Consider the following 14,017-nt stretch of genomic DNA (forward strand, 5'->3'; position numbering starts at 1 on the left):
TTGTCAAATCGTTCCCTGGCTTCACTGCATACTCAACATTTTCAGACCATAAGACTTATGGCCACCATATTCCCGCCTTTGACGTGAAAATTTTTGTCTGCACTTATTCGCGTTTCGCAATGAATCATCTCCGCCTTCTTTCATTCTGAAACAAAACACTTTATCCATTGATTCGTTGCGCCTACAGGTGGCGTCAGAAGAAGTTCTCCTATTTCAAGGAACTGGGCATTCCAGGACCAGAGCCCAACCTGCTGTGGGGGAATCTCTGGGAGTACCACTCCTTGGTAAGCGCGTTAGCAGCTTGCGTTCCTCGTCAGTTTACACAAAGGAAACTGAATTGATTTGAAACACGCTGATTCGTTCGTGCCTCCAAAATTCTTCGTGTTCCCACCTTATTTAAGACACCTTATCCAGACATAATATGCATGTATGTGGCTTTCCGCAGAAAGCTGCCATGTTTGTGATTAAAAGAACTGCGAATTTGACTTCGCGCGCGGCGCTCGAGGTCACGCCACGAGCGCGCCTCAACGGAGCAGAGAGGGCGAAAGAGAACGCCTGCTCTTCACAGTTGTCCACCAGGTGCTGCGCGAGGGGAGGGGGCATCACCGCGACGCCACGTCAGCCTCGCTCTCGCTCTCGGAAGCCCGTGTTATCAGCGCATTCCTTGTCCGCGCGCACTGAGCCGTCCCCCCCCCCCCCCCCGAGGGAGGCAGAAAGCAGCGATTCTGCTCATTCCATCAAAATCGCTACATAAGCTCTCGCCTGTGTTCTAGCTGTGCCTCGGTAAGGCAAAATGCGAGGAGTTCATAACTCGAAGAACCACTCAGCCGCGTTCAATGGAAAATTATCGCTTTCGCATTCACAGCTGATAAGAAGTGTTTAGGTGTACTCCGATTGTTCTCGTAACACGCGCCCTGGAGGTTGGAAGCTTGCAATGCCACTGGCGGCGCATCTCATCGCGCCAGCGACGCAAGCGTACTGAAAGCCTTCACACGCGCGCCCACGCCCTTTTCTTGAGAGCGCTTCAACGTGTGTGAATGAAGGCTTCCTTCGCCAGTGTTTTGAGACGCCTGGTAAAAGCCCGGGGAGGTGTTCCTAATGCGCAGCAGAACTTGTTTCGCGTACGGCACCACGGCAACACGTGACTCCCGCGTGTTTCAACAATGTCCAAAGAACTCGAACGCGAAGCAAAAACTTGCTATTGTCTTCTGTGTTGCGCCTTTCAGGCGACACTGCCTTTTTTTTTCCTGGCTTATATATGCATCATAGGTGCCTCTATTCGTCGGTAACATACAAATGGGCCATCAAAGCACGGGCTCCGCTTCTATGTCATTCCGTTACAGGCCACGACATTTTTGGCACCTCTTTCCGGCCGCGGTGGTGTCATTCTGAGGCAAAAACACTTGCGTCCCACACTTTGGGTGCACGTATAGAATTCGTTTAAAACCCCGGGTGGTCGTTTCTAATCCGAAGCCGCCTGATAGTACGACGCCTATCATAGTCTTGTGCGATAAAATAATATTTGGGCCAAGAATACCGCTTAATCATAGCAGTAAGCGAAATGCGACGCGCCGATGCAGCATGACGTCAGTAGTAAAGTGTACTGACAATTCGTTGTTTTTGTTTGTCGTAGAACGAAAAGAGAGATCAGAATGTTAATTAACAGTGCACGTGGTTTTTCTTTTTGTTGTTGCCTTTATACAGGGGCTGCACAAAGCGCTGGATAAGTGGTGCAGGGAATACGGTGACATCTGCGGGTATGATTTCAAGGTGTACGGCGTGAATAATGCATAGAACAGATAAGAGCTGCTATCTCAGAGCAAGGAAAAAGAAAGAATGTCCAAAGAAGGGGGAAAAGTGGTCAGAACAAGCAGGATGGATCAAGTAAAGAATGTGACACGCACAGAGCATTGATCTGGAGTTATTGTATCATTTGTTTCACCTAAACCAGAATCATTGTAGTCGGATGCTCGCTTCTTGATGTGTAGCACTTTTCGGCATTTTAAAGTTAACTTCTGTAATGTGTTTAACCTCATAGTAACGCCGCTATAGTGATGACAATAGTGTGATGAATAAATCGTAAATAGGTAGCGTACAACTACAATATTTGGGCATCCTTGGGAGAAATCTAGTAAAAGTGGTCGTCCTAGAGTAAACATCAAATACGTTATTGATCATCACGACGACGGAACGCAATAGAACGGTTGTGGCATTATGTCAGAACAATGGTAATCAGTCAATATAATTTAACGTCCTACTCGTCGTAAGCTTTCATCCTTTAATATCTCAGCACTTTTTTTTTTTGTAGGACGGATTACGGCTTCATAAAGACATTTGGCCGGTGCGGCTGGTTATTGAGGCGAGAATAGTCATATTGTTCACAGGAGTCGGGCTGAGCCGGGAAATCCTCCGAATTTCAGTTTTAACGTTCTCGGTAAGATTAGCCCGATTTCTTTACCCCGAAAAAAAATTGTCCACGTTAACTCTTTCCTTCCCTCTAAGCGGGTATAAACAATCCTGACAACGAGCTTGAGGTCTCGGACTCTTTTGTGTGATATGTTACTTAGTATAATTCATATAATGATTTGTCTAATTACTGCCTCGGTTCATTTTACCATCTCAGACGCCGTCGTAAAAGCATTTCTTTCAAAATGGTATAAATATATCATGCTCTCAATTCTAAAGCTACTTTGAATCCCTTTCGTTAAACACCCCGTATATTGTATAAGAATGTGCACCATGCTGCCATTTTATAGGCATTTCAGGTAACTAGATTAACATATTATAGGAGCTAAGAGTGGCTAGAATTACCAAAATAATGCCAAAGTAACAAAATAACAAAAACAAGCCACAAGCAGAATATAAAAGTGAATTTAGCCAGTTGCTTACCATTCTGTGGCTGCTGTCTGCGCATTGTTAATATAACTGCGAGAGAGATGAACAGATGTAATCAAGTATAGCACAGGCAGTAGAGTTTTTTTAACGTTGCTATTAAATTTATTTTAATCCTTTATAACGGCGAAAAAATAATTCAACCGCCATTACGGCCGGTGAAAGTGTAAGAATCAGCTAGTACCATTTCCCGCAAGCATGAGATGATCGTAAGATAATCAACGTTATGGTGAGCTCATTATACTGCGTTAACCAGCGTGTGACAGTGGGAAAGTGGCAACTGGATTTGTTTGTGCCTCATTTTTTTAGGTTCTACAACGGCGACGTACCTTTTCTGCTCATCAAGGACCTGGATTTCCTCGAGTACGCTTACATCAAAAACTTCCAAAATTTCACGGCCCGTGGGGTAAGAGACATAATTTTATAAGCACGTTCGAGGTATCTGCACTTTCTAACTTCCTTGATTATGCAAATGAATTAGCCGATATTAAACTGTCCTTTCTATTTATACTTTTCTGTCTGAAAGTTTACTGCTTCGTGCTCAGATATACAACAAAGTTTAATTACTGATAACAAGAGAGATTTAATGTAAGAAGACACTACTGGACGAATGAGGCTCACATATGTAATGCAGGATATAAAAGAGAAGGAAGGTGCCAATTCTCTACTGCCCAAAACGCCTCTAGAACGGGGCTTTTCTCTGTCATCAATAAATGATCGACACAGCCAAACCTCCACATCGATGTTCTCAAAATTCTGAGAGCTCTCCTTGTCGAAAATGCTGGCACTGAACATTTCTATAAATCGTTCCTGTGGGATAAATAGTTCTACACTGAGTGGACTTATACATGTAGATTCTTTTTCTCTCTGAGAGAAAAGGAAGCTACTCAGAGAGGGAAATTATCGTTTGTAACTTTTTTAACGGAGAGCACGGGAAATGTCGCCTCAATTCACTGGCTACATCTGAAGAGACAATAGAATTAAAGAAGCGCCTTTGGTTATAATGCAATGGTAGACCACCCTTTATTATTATACCGTAATCGGCTTTGGCTATAGAGGTGGCTCGTGGGCTCTATGTACTAGCATTACTTCCTGCCAAAATAGTGTCGCCACCAGATTCCATTATTGGCACATATGGCGGAGACGTATAGATGACATATCTGGCTTCTTTAAGGTGTGTGTGTAAGTGTGATTGTGTGTGTGTGCGCGTGCGTGTTTAAATAATTATGAAGACCTGGCGCTCTTGAGTAAAACCTCGTCCTTACACTAAAGAATCCCAAACATCGTCACCATCACTTTATATATGCTAATCTAAACAGCTACAACACAACTGTGCTTTTATTTCGAACCAATAGGTTACGATGCGAACCGATCAACAGCATCCTATCGTCGGCCAGATGGTAATTCATGTGCGTGGGGACAAGTGGAGGAGAATGCGCAGCTGCGTCACATCTGGTTTTACGACCAGCAAGCTGAAACAGGTAATATAATGTGTAATTCTACAAGCGATGTTTTTTTTTCTGTTCTGACTATACTTTTGGGGGTAGTGGTATAGAGTTCTGGAATTTTGGAAGAATAACGCGCCCAACATTTTGAGGCTTTAGTAGAACGCTCGTATACCTTTGTCGCATTTTTCGCTTTCTTTCTCTGCGAACTGTACGAACAGCTTCTCCTTCCTTCCTTGTGGCAATAGATAGGGCACCTCTGAGGATCTGCCTGTCGCACAGCTGTCAGGTGGTGTCCCATCCAGAAAACATGGGAGCCCGTCAACTTACAAAGACAATGAGACCGTCGCGTTGTACTCGGACAGCTACGACTACCAGGAACACGACTTCCAGCTAGTCATGACAAGCAGTACAAGAGTTTTATCTGCCAAAGCCACAGTGTGATTACGAGGCACACCTGCGTGACGCCATCTGGGTTAATTTTGACCCCCTGGGAGTTTTTCACCATGCGCCCAATGCACAATACGCGAGTGCTTTTTCATTGCGCACCAACCATTGCGCACCACTGTGGTCAGGATTTCATCCCGCGACCTCGTTCTTCGCAGCGCAACACAAAAGACCCTACACCACCCCGACGGGTGTTCTTTTGGGCCCAATAGCAAAAAAATGCTGCAGGCGTCATTTACGTGGGGTGTTTCTACAGTGCTGGCCCCACACTACGGTCCTCAAGCCCGTAGACCCCAATACAAATTTGCAGCTCCTCAACAGGCGGGTGCGCTCTTTCTTAGTAGGAGAATCACACCGCATGGGAACTAAGACGTGAGAATTAACTCACGAAAGATTTTCCTTGCACTAGATGCTTTAAATGTAGCGCACTACAAGACTTGCAGAACATCGCGGAAACTGACAAAGTGAAAGTGAGATAACTGAACCCTGCAAGTGCCAATGGCATTGCTGGCGTCATTTATGACATCTGTGGTTCCATCTCGAGCAACGACTTGTCGATGTTACTAAAGTGGACGACACTTTAAAGACAGGCTTCGTGAAGCGCGTGTTTGGAGGGTAAGTCTTTCCATCCACTTCAAAGTTGGATAAGTCTGCCATGAAGTTTGACCACACATACCGAATCCCGTACAGTGTTACAAGTGCTTCAAGAATAGGACACGTAAAACCTTTATGTGTGACCAATGTCCTTCTCCCGCGTTCTGCTGAGTGCCATTCACAAGACGCCTGCCGCATAAATGTTCTAATGCGTCCTGATAGCCGTGGCTCTCAAATGGGCTCGTCGCAAGATTTCCCGTAGATGCGGAAAGAACTTGCGGTTCTCAAATGTATAGTGCGGGACCATTCAACGTACTGGGAGGCTGCCCCGTCAGTTAGGTGGCGACAGTATCGGCACCGAGCAGCGTCGCAAAAAGCCACGGCTACCGAGAGTGACACACCATCTTCTGTCAAAGCGGCTGCTGCATCAACGCTGAGCATCACCATAAGCTGCTACGGAGTCACTTCAAATTGCCCCCCCCCCTCCATTCCCTCATCCACAGCTGATGCTGCGACTACTACGACCCCACGTAATAATCATATTTGCTGATGGATGTATGATGGCGCAACATAAAAATTTTCTGTGCAAACCGAGCTGCACATGCCGAACATGCTGAGTCTAGTACTTGCGGATCTAGAGCAAAGCCATGGCCCGGTTGATCCCATCATTTGGTGAGGAGATCAGGAATGCGTCCGCTGTTCAATAAAACGCCAAAAAGCCTAAGTCGAGCACGTCCGACTTCCCACAGGTTGTTTTCGGAAATCATTTGCGTATCATTGTAATTTGTGAGCCTAACCTTTCAGCTTACATCAGATTGTTCGGTTATGAGGGCTTTACGTGCTCCGTCCACGGATAATGCCGCAAGATTATCGTTTTAATAAGCCGTGACTTGACGCATGTTCATCAGTTTGTGTCATGTAGCCTTGACAACCATCGCGTGTATCTCACTGGAAACGAGCAAGCTCACTTTCACAAATCTAGGAGCCTGTTTCTTAATCAAGTCGACTGGAGTGTGAGCATTTACAGGAAAGCAAGCTGGACAGCGGGAATTCACTCGAGAGTTGTGGGGAATCAAAGCCGGTTTTAATGCCCTCTGTAAAGATGTTTAAAGTCAGCGTACGAGTGGTGGGTCGAGGAACGGACACAGTAGAGAGTCGGAGAAGCCACGAAAAAACGCACGGAGTGTTTTTGCAATAAAGATAACGGAAAGCAAATACGGCAGACGTTCAGACTACACACTAAAAGCAAATAGAGTTCGCGGCTACGACGGTAGTATATAACCCGGTCTGCGCAATATTAAGAATTTCATGCGTTGCTGCGTGAACCGCCAGCCTGTACTCCAGCTCGCGCGGTCTGCTAATCAACGTAAACTTGCATGCTCTCACGGCGGTAAGTCCCTCGTGTGGACGCGGTACAACACATGCGGCGTTGATCATGCTGCTGGAGCTTGGTGGAGCCTGCTATCGCTGGCGGTGGCTTAGATGACTCGAGGTGGTGCAGGTAGCGGGTGGAGGTGCCCACGACGTGCGCCAAGGTCGCGGGTCCGCACTGTCTTGCGGTTGTCCTAAGCCCCCACGCACGTACGGGCCTGCCCCACTGCGGTCGTCGCTCGCGCAGCCGCCCTAGATATCGGCAGCGGCTCCCTGGTAGTACCGGAACGCCAGGCAGCCTCGGAACTCGCTCGGGCTCAGCGGTGCCCAGTTTGCTGCCTTGGTCGTTGGATCGTTGGGTTTACTGACCGGCTGCCTTCACCCAAAAATGATCACGTTCTCGTGACGCCTGCGGCAAAAAGGACGTTCTTCCACGTCCGCCGCCAAGGTATGTGAGTGGTGGCGCTGGCTAACACTCCCAGGGTCCTACTAGGACACATAAATACCCAAGAAAGTCGATGGGAAAACAGCGCCGCGGTAGCTCGATTGGTAGAGCATCGCACGCGAAATGCGAAGGTTGTGGGTTCGGTTCCCACCTGCGGCAAGTTGTTTTTTCATCCCTTTTAATTTCCAATAATTTGTCGTCCCTTTATTTCATATATTAAGCACAAGTAATTTCCCCTATGTTGTCCTTGGTGTCAGTGTTTGTTCGCTTCTCATGACATGTCTAATAAAAATCGGGACCCGCGGTTAACCTCCTCTCTTCTCGTTTATTACATAACGAGGGTCTCGAATCCGGCAACACTGATGCCTTCAGGTAGCATGTGCGGGTTCATTGACCGGCTGCCTTCACCCAAGAAAGATCACGTTCTCGTGACGCCTGCGGCAAAAAGGACGTTCCACGTCCGCCGCCAAGATATGTGAGTGGTGACGCTGGCTAACACTCCCAGGGTGCTACTAAGGCACATAAATACCCAAGAAAGTGGATGGTAAAACAGCGCCGCGGTAGCTCAATTAGTAGAGCATCGCACGCGAAATGCGAAGGTTGTGGGTTCGGTTCCCCATCTGCTGCAAGTTGTTTTTTCATCCACTTTAATTTCCATTAATTTATTGGTCCTTTATTTCATTTATTAAGCACAAGTAATTTCCGCTATGTTGTCCTTGGTGTCACTGTTTGTTGGCTTCTCACGACATGACTAATAAAAATCGGGACCCTCGGTTAACCTCCTCTCTTCTCGTTTGTTTATTGTGGGTAACACAGTGTATACAAGACGCAGGTTCATGGCAGAAGGCCGACAAAAACGCGGTATGTAGGCAGGGATAGGGCTGAAATCATCGCATCATGTGGCGTCATCAAAGCTGGTTGTCACGTTTTTAGGAAGTAGTTAATCTCGCATCCATGCAGGGGAACAGAGGATAAACTGACACATAAGTTTCCGTGTGATTAGATGCAAAACACTTCGTGAATTCCACGTGCTCTCTGCTCTGTATATCAACCTAATATTGTACACTTATCCAAGATAAGTTTCCAGGCACATCCCTTGAAGTGCTGGGCTGAATGGCTGAGTACCAGCTCTTTTAGTGAGTGCGTGTGTTCTCTTAGCCGGTGTCGAGGAAGGCGTCGAGTGCCTTCCGCATGAGGCCACACGAAAACAGGGCAACGCTCACGCTTCGTGGTGGCCTCGCTACGAAAAACTGGTGCCAAGCTGGAGGCTTTGCGCTTTTCACAAAGCGGGTATACGACTGCAAAGCTGAAGATGCCATCTCAAGGAACTTCAAAGGGCTGTTAGGCACCAACCAGGCACAAGTCAGAACTGAAGCGGCCAAGGTGTGTAAAGTGGGTCTCTGTGCCTTGGCCAAATCTGTCAAGGCAGCTCGAAATTTGTGCATTTCTGTGATGTTTTCTGAGAAAAACCCACAGAGAGAGCAGCTTATTGCGGGCCGTAGTATCAGAGTGTGGCACATGGCAACGGTGCATATCTGCTTACCTGCAGTCGACCCTAGAGGTACTTCCCTATCAAATATCCTCACGTCCTGACGAGCCCTAACAGTTTTTCCGGATACCTTCAGACTGAATGCCCAGAGCAAGTAGGTTCCTTCGCGGCTGTTGTGAAAAACTTATTTTATTCTGTGCCCTAAAACCTCATCTGTGAGGAAGTTAGTTATTGAATTGATAAATGTAGCATCACTAAGTTTCCGAATGCATGTGGAATACATGTTGACAAATTTTTGGAGCTCCTGAGCTTTTACCTTCAATAGAAGTTGATAAGCTACAATGATTCAATTTTCGCACAGCGGTATAGCGTGTGCATTGGGTCCAGTATCGCTCCCGTTCTCATCAACTGTTTAATGGCACGGTTTGATTGAAGCCTCATAGGCAGCCTCCTACCGAGTAGCGCAACTAAAGTTTTTCACTGTTTAAATGATTTCCTTGAGCGTCACAGAACTGACAAAACAAGCCGCCTTTCGCATGCTAAAGAAATTTTCGACATCTTTCAATCGGCAATGAAACCTCTGGCACTAATGGTTCAGCATCCCTCCAACAGTAAGATAAGGTTTCTGGACCTCGAGATTTTGTTTGACATTGACCACGTGTATTCGACATACCATCCCTGCTCGAACAAAGGCATTCTACCATTCGCGTCTGCGCACTCAAAGGTAGTTAAAATCAGTACTGCAGTCTCCTGCCTCAGAGCAGCTCTGACCCGCTCATGCCACGACCGTGTGCCTAGTAGCTTCAAGCAGCAAGTGCAACGGGTAACTCAGGCTGAGTATCCTATGGCACTACTGACAGCTGTTTCAGAAACGCTTTTGGTGAACCTGACCAGGGAAAGGGTAGGACGTCCCGCACAGGATACAGCACCTCATTCGAACACAGCCGTCGCACCCTATGTCCATGAGGTCTCACACAGATTAAAAAAGATTCGCAGCTACAATAGGCGTACGCGCTTTGCTCAGCGCAAAGGACGCGCTCTCGGCTCTATGCCGCAAAGTTAACAAGGAAGGCCTCTGAAAGGTAATCTGTGAGAAAGAAGACAGAAATATTTTTGAACAGAATCTATAAAAAACGCAGTTTTTTATAGATTCTGCTGACGTGCAAGCGTTGCTACATTGGCGAAACAGTGGCCCCCTAACGTAAAACAATTCCGATATGTTTTTATTCCAATCTCCTGACGTCAAATTTGCATAACCCCCGACGTAGGGATCGGGCGGTCACCCGCTAGGTTGTCTGAACAGACCAATCAAACGCTCTCCTCCTTCATAGGAAGTCCCTTCTGTTTCCTTGAAAAACGAATAACATTGCCTACAATGAACGACTTGTCTTATCTAATTGGCGGAGAAGAGGCGAGGAGCACGCTCAAGTGGAGAGGGATTCGATGGGGCCGAGCCACTGCACTGAACATCGATAACCGGATGAAGAGGGCGGTGCCGGCATCTGTGATTGGTCCCCTTTTCCTTACTTGGCTTGCGGTGGCTGGTCGAAAGTAGAGGCAGCATGCAATGGAAGCTTAAGAATGACGCTAAAACGGATCCTCAGCAAAGAAGAGTTGGCAGAACGAGGTCGTAAACGTGCCGAAAGTTGTCTAAAACGCTACACGGAGACGCAAAAGTTTTATATCTACGCAAAGGAACCCATTCTGTCCGGCAGGTGCGAGTACCCAGTGCCTGAGCGATCGGCGGCAGCCATTATTTATTTCTTTCGAAACGGGCCAGCCTGCGGCAAAAAAAGAACTGTTTTGCTCGGCATATTAATGCATCTTTAACGTGTACACGTCACATTTACGCAGTGGGCTTCTGCGGTTTTGTGACGTCGCGTGACAGGCAGGTGCAGTGAGTGCTGCCCGAAAACTTTTGACCAATATCCGAGGGCTAATGGCGAAAAGGGGTCGAATCAGGAATAACGATTTTTTTTCTTTTGTTCGATAAAATCATGCATAATGAGTGTGCACACGTCATATTACATGGGGCGCTATCACGGGTTTCGTGACGTCGCGTGGCAGACAGGTTAAGCGGGGGTGGTCCAAAACAGTTTTCACCAATCGTGGAGGGCTGATAGCAGAATTGGTATAGAAAAGTTTGAAATAGTTTTACGTTATAGTGCACCAGGTTGGTCTTTGAATTGCCCGCTCAGAGACCATGCGTATTAATTAAAATGGTCAGTACCCAGTCACCTTGCCGAGCGCTGTAAAGAATAACGCTGCCATCCTATTCTGCATAAAAGCACAATATTATGCAGATATAAAAAACAAATAGCACGTGAGATTTGCGAAGCGTTTTGAATGCAATCACACGGAAACTCATGCGTCAATGTACCTTGTGTTTCCTTGCAAAGCTGCGAGATTAACTATTTGTTAAAAACATGACAACCTGCTTCAGCGACGCACGTGATGTGATGATTTCAGTCCTATCCCTGCCAAAATACTGTGTTTTTGTCGGTCTTCTGCGTTGGGCCTGTGTTTTGTATATATTACATTCCTCGCAGTAAACCAGTGGTTGATAGTTCAGCGCTTAGTCGGTCGTCCTCATTTCGTCCCGTCCAAGCGCTGTTTCTTCCCTTCTTAACAGGGGTATTTAAAATGTGAGCTCGTCTTGTAGCAAAAATAAAAGAACACGTTGGCACTACTCTGAAAAATATTGCGACTGGCAGTAAAATTCGCGAGCTGTTCGCCAAATGTAGGCGCACATTTTCTTACCCTCGAAGAAGACCGCTAAAGTTTGCAACGCACTTCGGCGGTGCGCGAGATTCAGTAATTGTTAGATTAGGCTGATTTGGGTGGTTTACGACAGTAACGAATAGTTAGGAACACAAAGAACACTTTAAAGCATATTTTGCGCACATTTAGGAGACCGCTTTGATTGTTCTGCTTATTCATTGATCCGTGCGATGTTGAATGAAGAGGTGTATGCTGTACCAGCTTCCCTGTAGGGATAATTTTCCTTCTGGCTGATATGTCAATCATTTTTGATAGCTGCACATCAGACTTGTACTCAATAATTGAACGATAATAATCAATAAGGAGTCTCAACGTCCCGGCTAAGAGCCCGTAACAGCTACCGCTGTATCATAAAAAGAAAATCATACAGAATGTTTCGGGAGGGGCAAAACCATTGAAGTAATTGCTGAACTGGCCACGTTAAAGTTGTTTTTGAGATTATATATATATATTTAGAAAGGCTTCAATCCAAACCATCACTCCGGCATTCGTTCCTTACACCATCACAGAAGCAAAACTGTATTATGGGGCATTCGAGCAGACACTTCGCAGTAATCATCACATGGGACAGACCCTAGCGCTGACGCCTGCACTTGCACACATGAGGAGAAAGCGCGGTATTGTGGGGTAATTCAAACACAAGTAAACAAGTTAAGTAGCAGTTAACCGTATAAATCAGTTACTTTATGCAACAACTGTAGCACGTACGACTTACGGGCATATCTATGTTCAACGAAAAAAAAATTAGCAGGCTTTTTTAACCGTCTGGTGTGCGCGAAGTCAAGGAAGTGGTCCTGCATTCAGAAGTGAAGCGACAGCAACTTGTTTCCTCAGTCCAAATCATCGCGCATCTTACCGTAATGGTGCCATCTATGCGTAGGCTCGTGTTGCATGACTGAACAATTAATAATACCAAAGTTGCGTTTGCTGTTTGGCCTTTCCGGCGTGACGCGTAGATGGTCCCACACATCGCCGAGTCAGCGGAGGTGTTCATGGACATGCTCGAGCCACACGCCGACACTGAGGAGGAGGTGAACCTGCGTCTGCAGTTCCAAGCGCTTTCTATGGACTACATCGGCCAGGCAGCCTTCGGCATCGAGACGTGCTTCCAGCGTGAAGTTGACGACATCTTCTTCACGACAGCTCGCCGTGTGCTACCAGGAGTGATGACGGGGCCTGCCCACATGATTGCACGTGCGTTTTCTCAGCAGTCCCGAGCAGGTTCTTCTTCTGAGTACAATGGCTGCTTCGATTTGCGTGGCAGGTGAATGCTGTGCCGATCTAGCGCAAGTAGCTTCGTAAAGTAGTCCAGGGCTGATAACCAAGAACTAATTCATACCACAGTAGTTTTTATTCTTTGAGTCATCGATCGTTAGCTCTTTCAGTGTTGATGTTACGAAGGAATATCTCAGCAGGGCGAACTGTTACGCAAGTTTCTTTGAACCGCCACACGGGCGTAAACCCACGACATGACAGTACGTGAGGCATGATATAAGTAAAAACTGATATATCTTAAGAAGAACAGAAACAAATACATGTGTGAAAAGAAATTGCAAGAAGCTTAAGTTTCCCCTTTAGGAGTGGAACGCGATAGCATTCAAAGATCCCTGACTACTTCTCACGCTTCCCGGCAACTGCAGCGTACGTAACCGTCAATTTTACCGGGAAACGCACGCGATGAACGCCATGCACAAAGGCAGGCTTTCTGGTAGAAACGCAGCCTCCTACATAGGCCGCGATGCGACGGAGGCGAGTGCCATCTGGGAGTGTTTAAAGGAAGCGGGCGCGCTGCTCCGTGGCGTCCGAGATATTTACGCGCCGGCATGTGCAAATAGGGGACGCCGTCTCTGGTGTATGCATTGTAAAAACGCTGGAAAATGGGTTCGTTGAGTTTTCTCGAAACATAATTATGTTTTCTCCTATATTCAAATTACAATCCAAGAGCTATCCTGTCTATAGGTTCTGTGTAAGTCGTAGTTTGCGATTTTTCCACGTATTTTAGCTTGAGAAATTCAATTAGTTCAGCCAGTTTCTTGCGTCACATGGATGGCCTGGGTATGCGTGGTTCGATATTATATTTACCCATACCAGTTAACTGGTATTAAGTTAACTCTCTCCTTATTGGTATGCGTGCGCTCATTTAGAAGAAAACCTTGAGTTGCGATCGTTACAACGCCGGTTATTCGTGTTATATTTCCAGCATGCATGCGTAAGTAAATTATTCGTTATTCTTGCACACCACTGCAACCCTGGAAGTGGGCGTGATAAGTGTTTCGAGGATACAACCTAAGTGCCTAAGTAACTGGAGCACAAGTTTTGGCTGGAACAGCATCTCGAGCAATCACAATTTCATCAGTTTACCAGCCTTCACAATAATTTTTCGAAGTGTTAACACTTCGAAAAATTATTGTGAATTATTGTTTAATTAAACTCACTTGAACTGATCACGCTTCTGAGGAAGGCAACGTTGCTGGAAAGCTCAATCTTTTCTGCCACATAAGAGGTGCCCTCACGAATAGAAATTTTTCTATTAAAAGTTGTTTTCTTTACACA

General features: G+C 46.3%; 1 protein-coding gene across 1 annotated transcript in view; it reads left to right on the forward strand.

Annotated features, from left to right (window-relative positions):
• Positions 1–14,017, forward strand: part of LOC142591447 (cytochrome P450 3A14-like) — a 43,855-nt gene that overhangs the window by 7,951 nt on the left and 21,887 nt on the right. Inside the window, exons 2-6 of the mRNA XM_075703776.1 lie at positions 188–284; positions 1,705–1,757; positions 3,202–3,298; positions 4,248–4,373; positions 12,421–12,658. Coding sequence (XP_075559891.1) covers positions 188–284; positions 1,705–1,757; positions 3,202–3,298; positions 4,248–4,373; positions 12,421–12,658 — 611 coding nt within the window. The remainder of the gene's footprint in view (positions 1–187; positions 285–1,704; positions 1,758–3,201; positions 3,299–4,247; positions 4,374–12,420; positions 12,659–14,017) is intronic.

The sequence above is a fragment of the Dermacentor variabilis genome, chromosome 8 (genome assembly GCF_050947875.1).
Source record: "Dermacentor variabilis isolate Ectoservices chromosome 8, ASM5094787v1, whole genome shotgun sequence".
Classification (NCBI taxonomy): Eukaryota; Metazoa; Arthropoda; class Arachnida; order Ixodida; family Ixodidae; genus Dermacentor; species Dermacentor variabilis.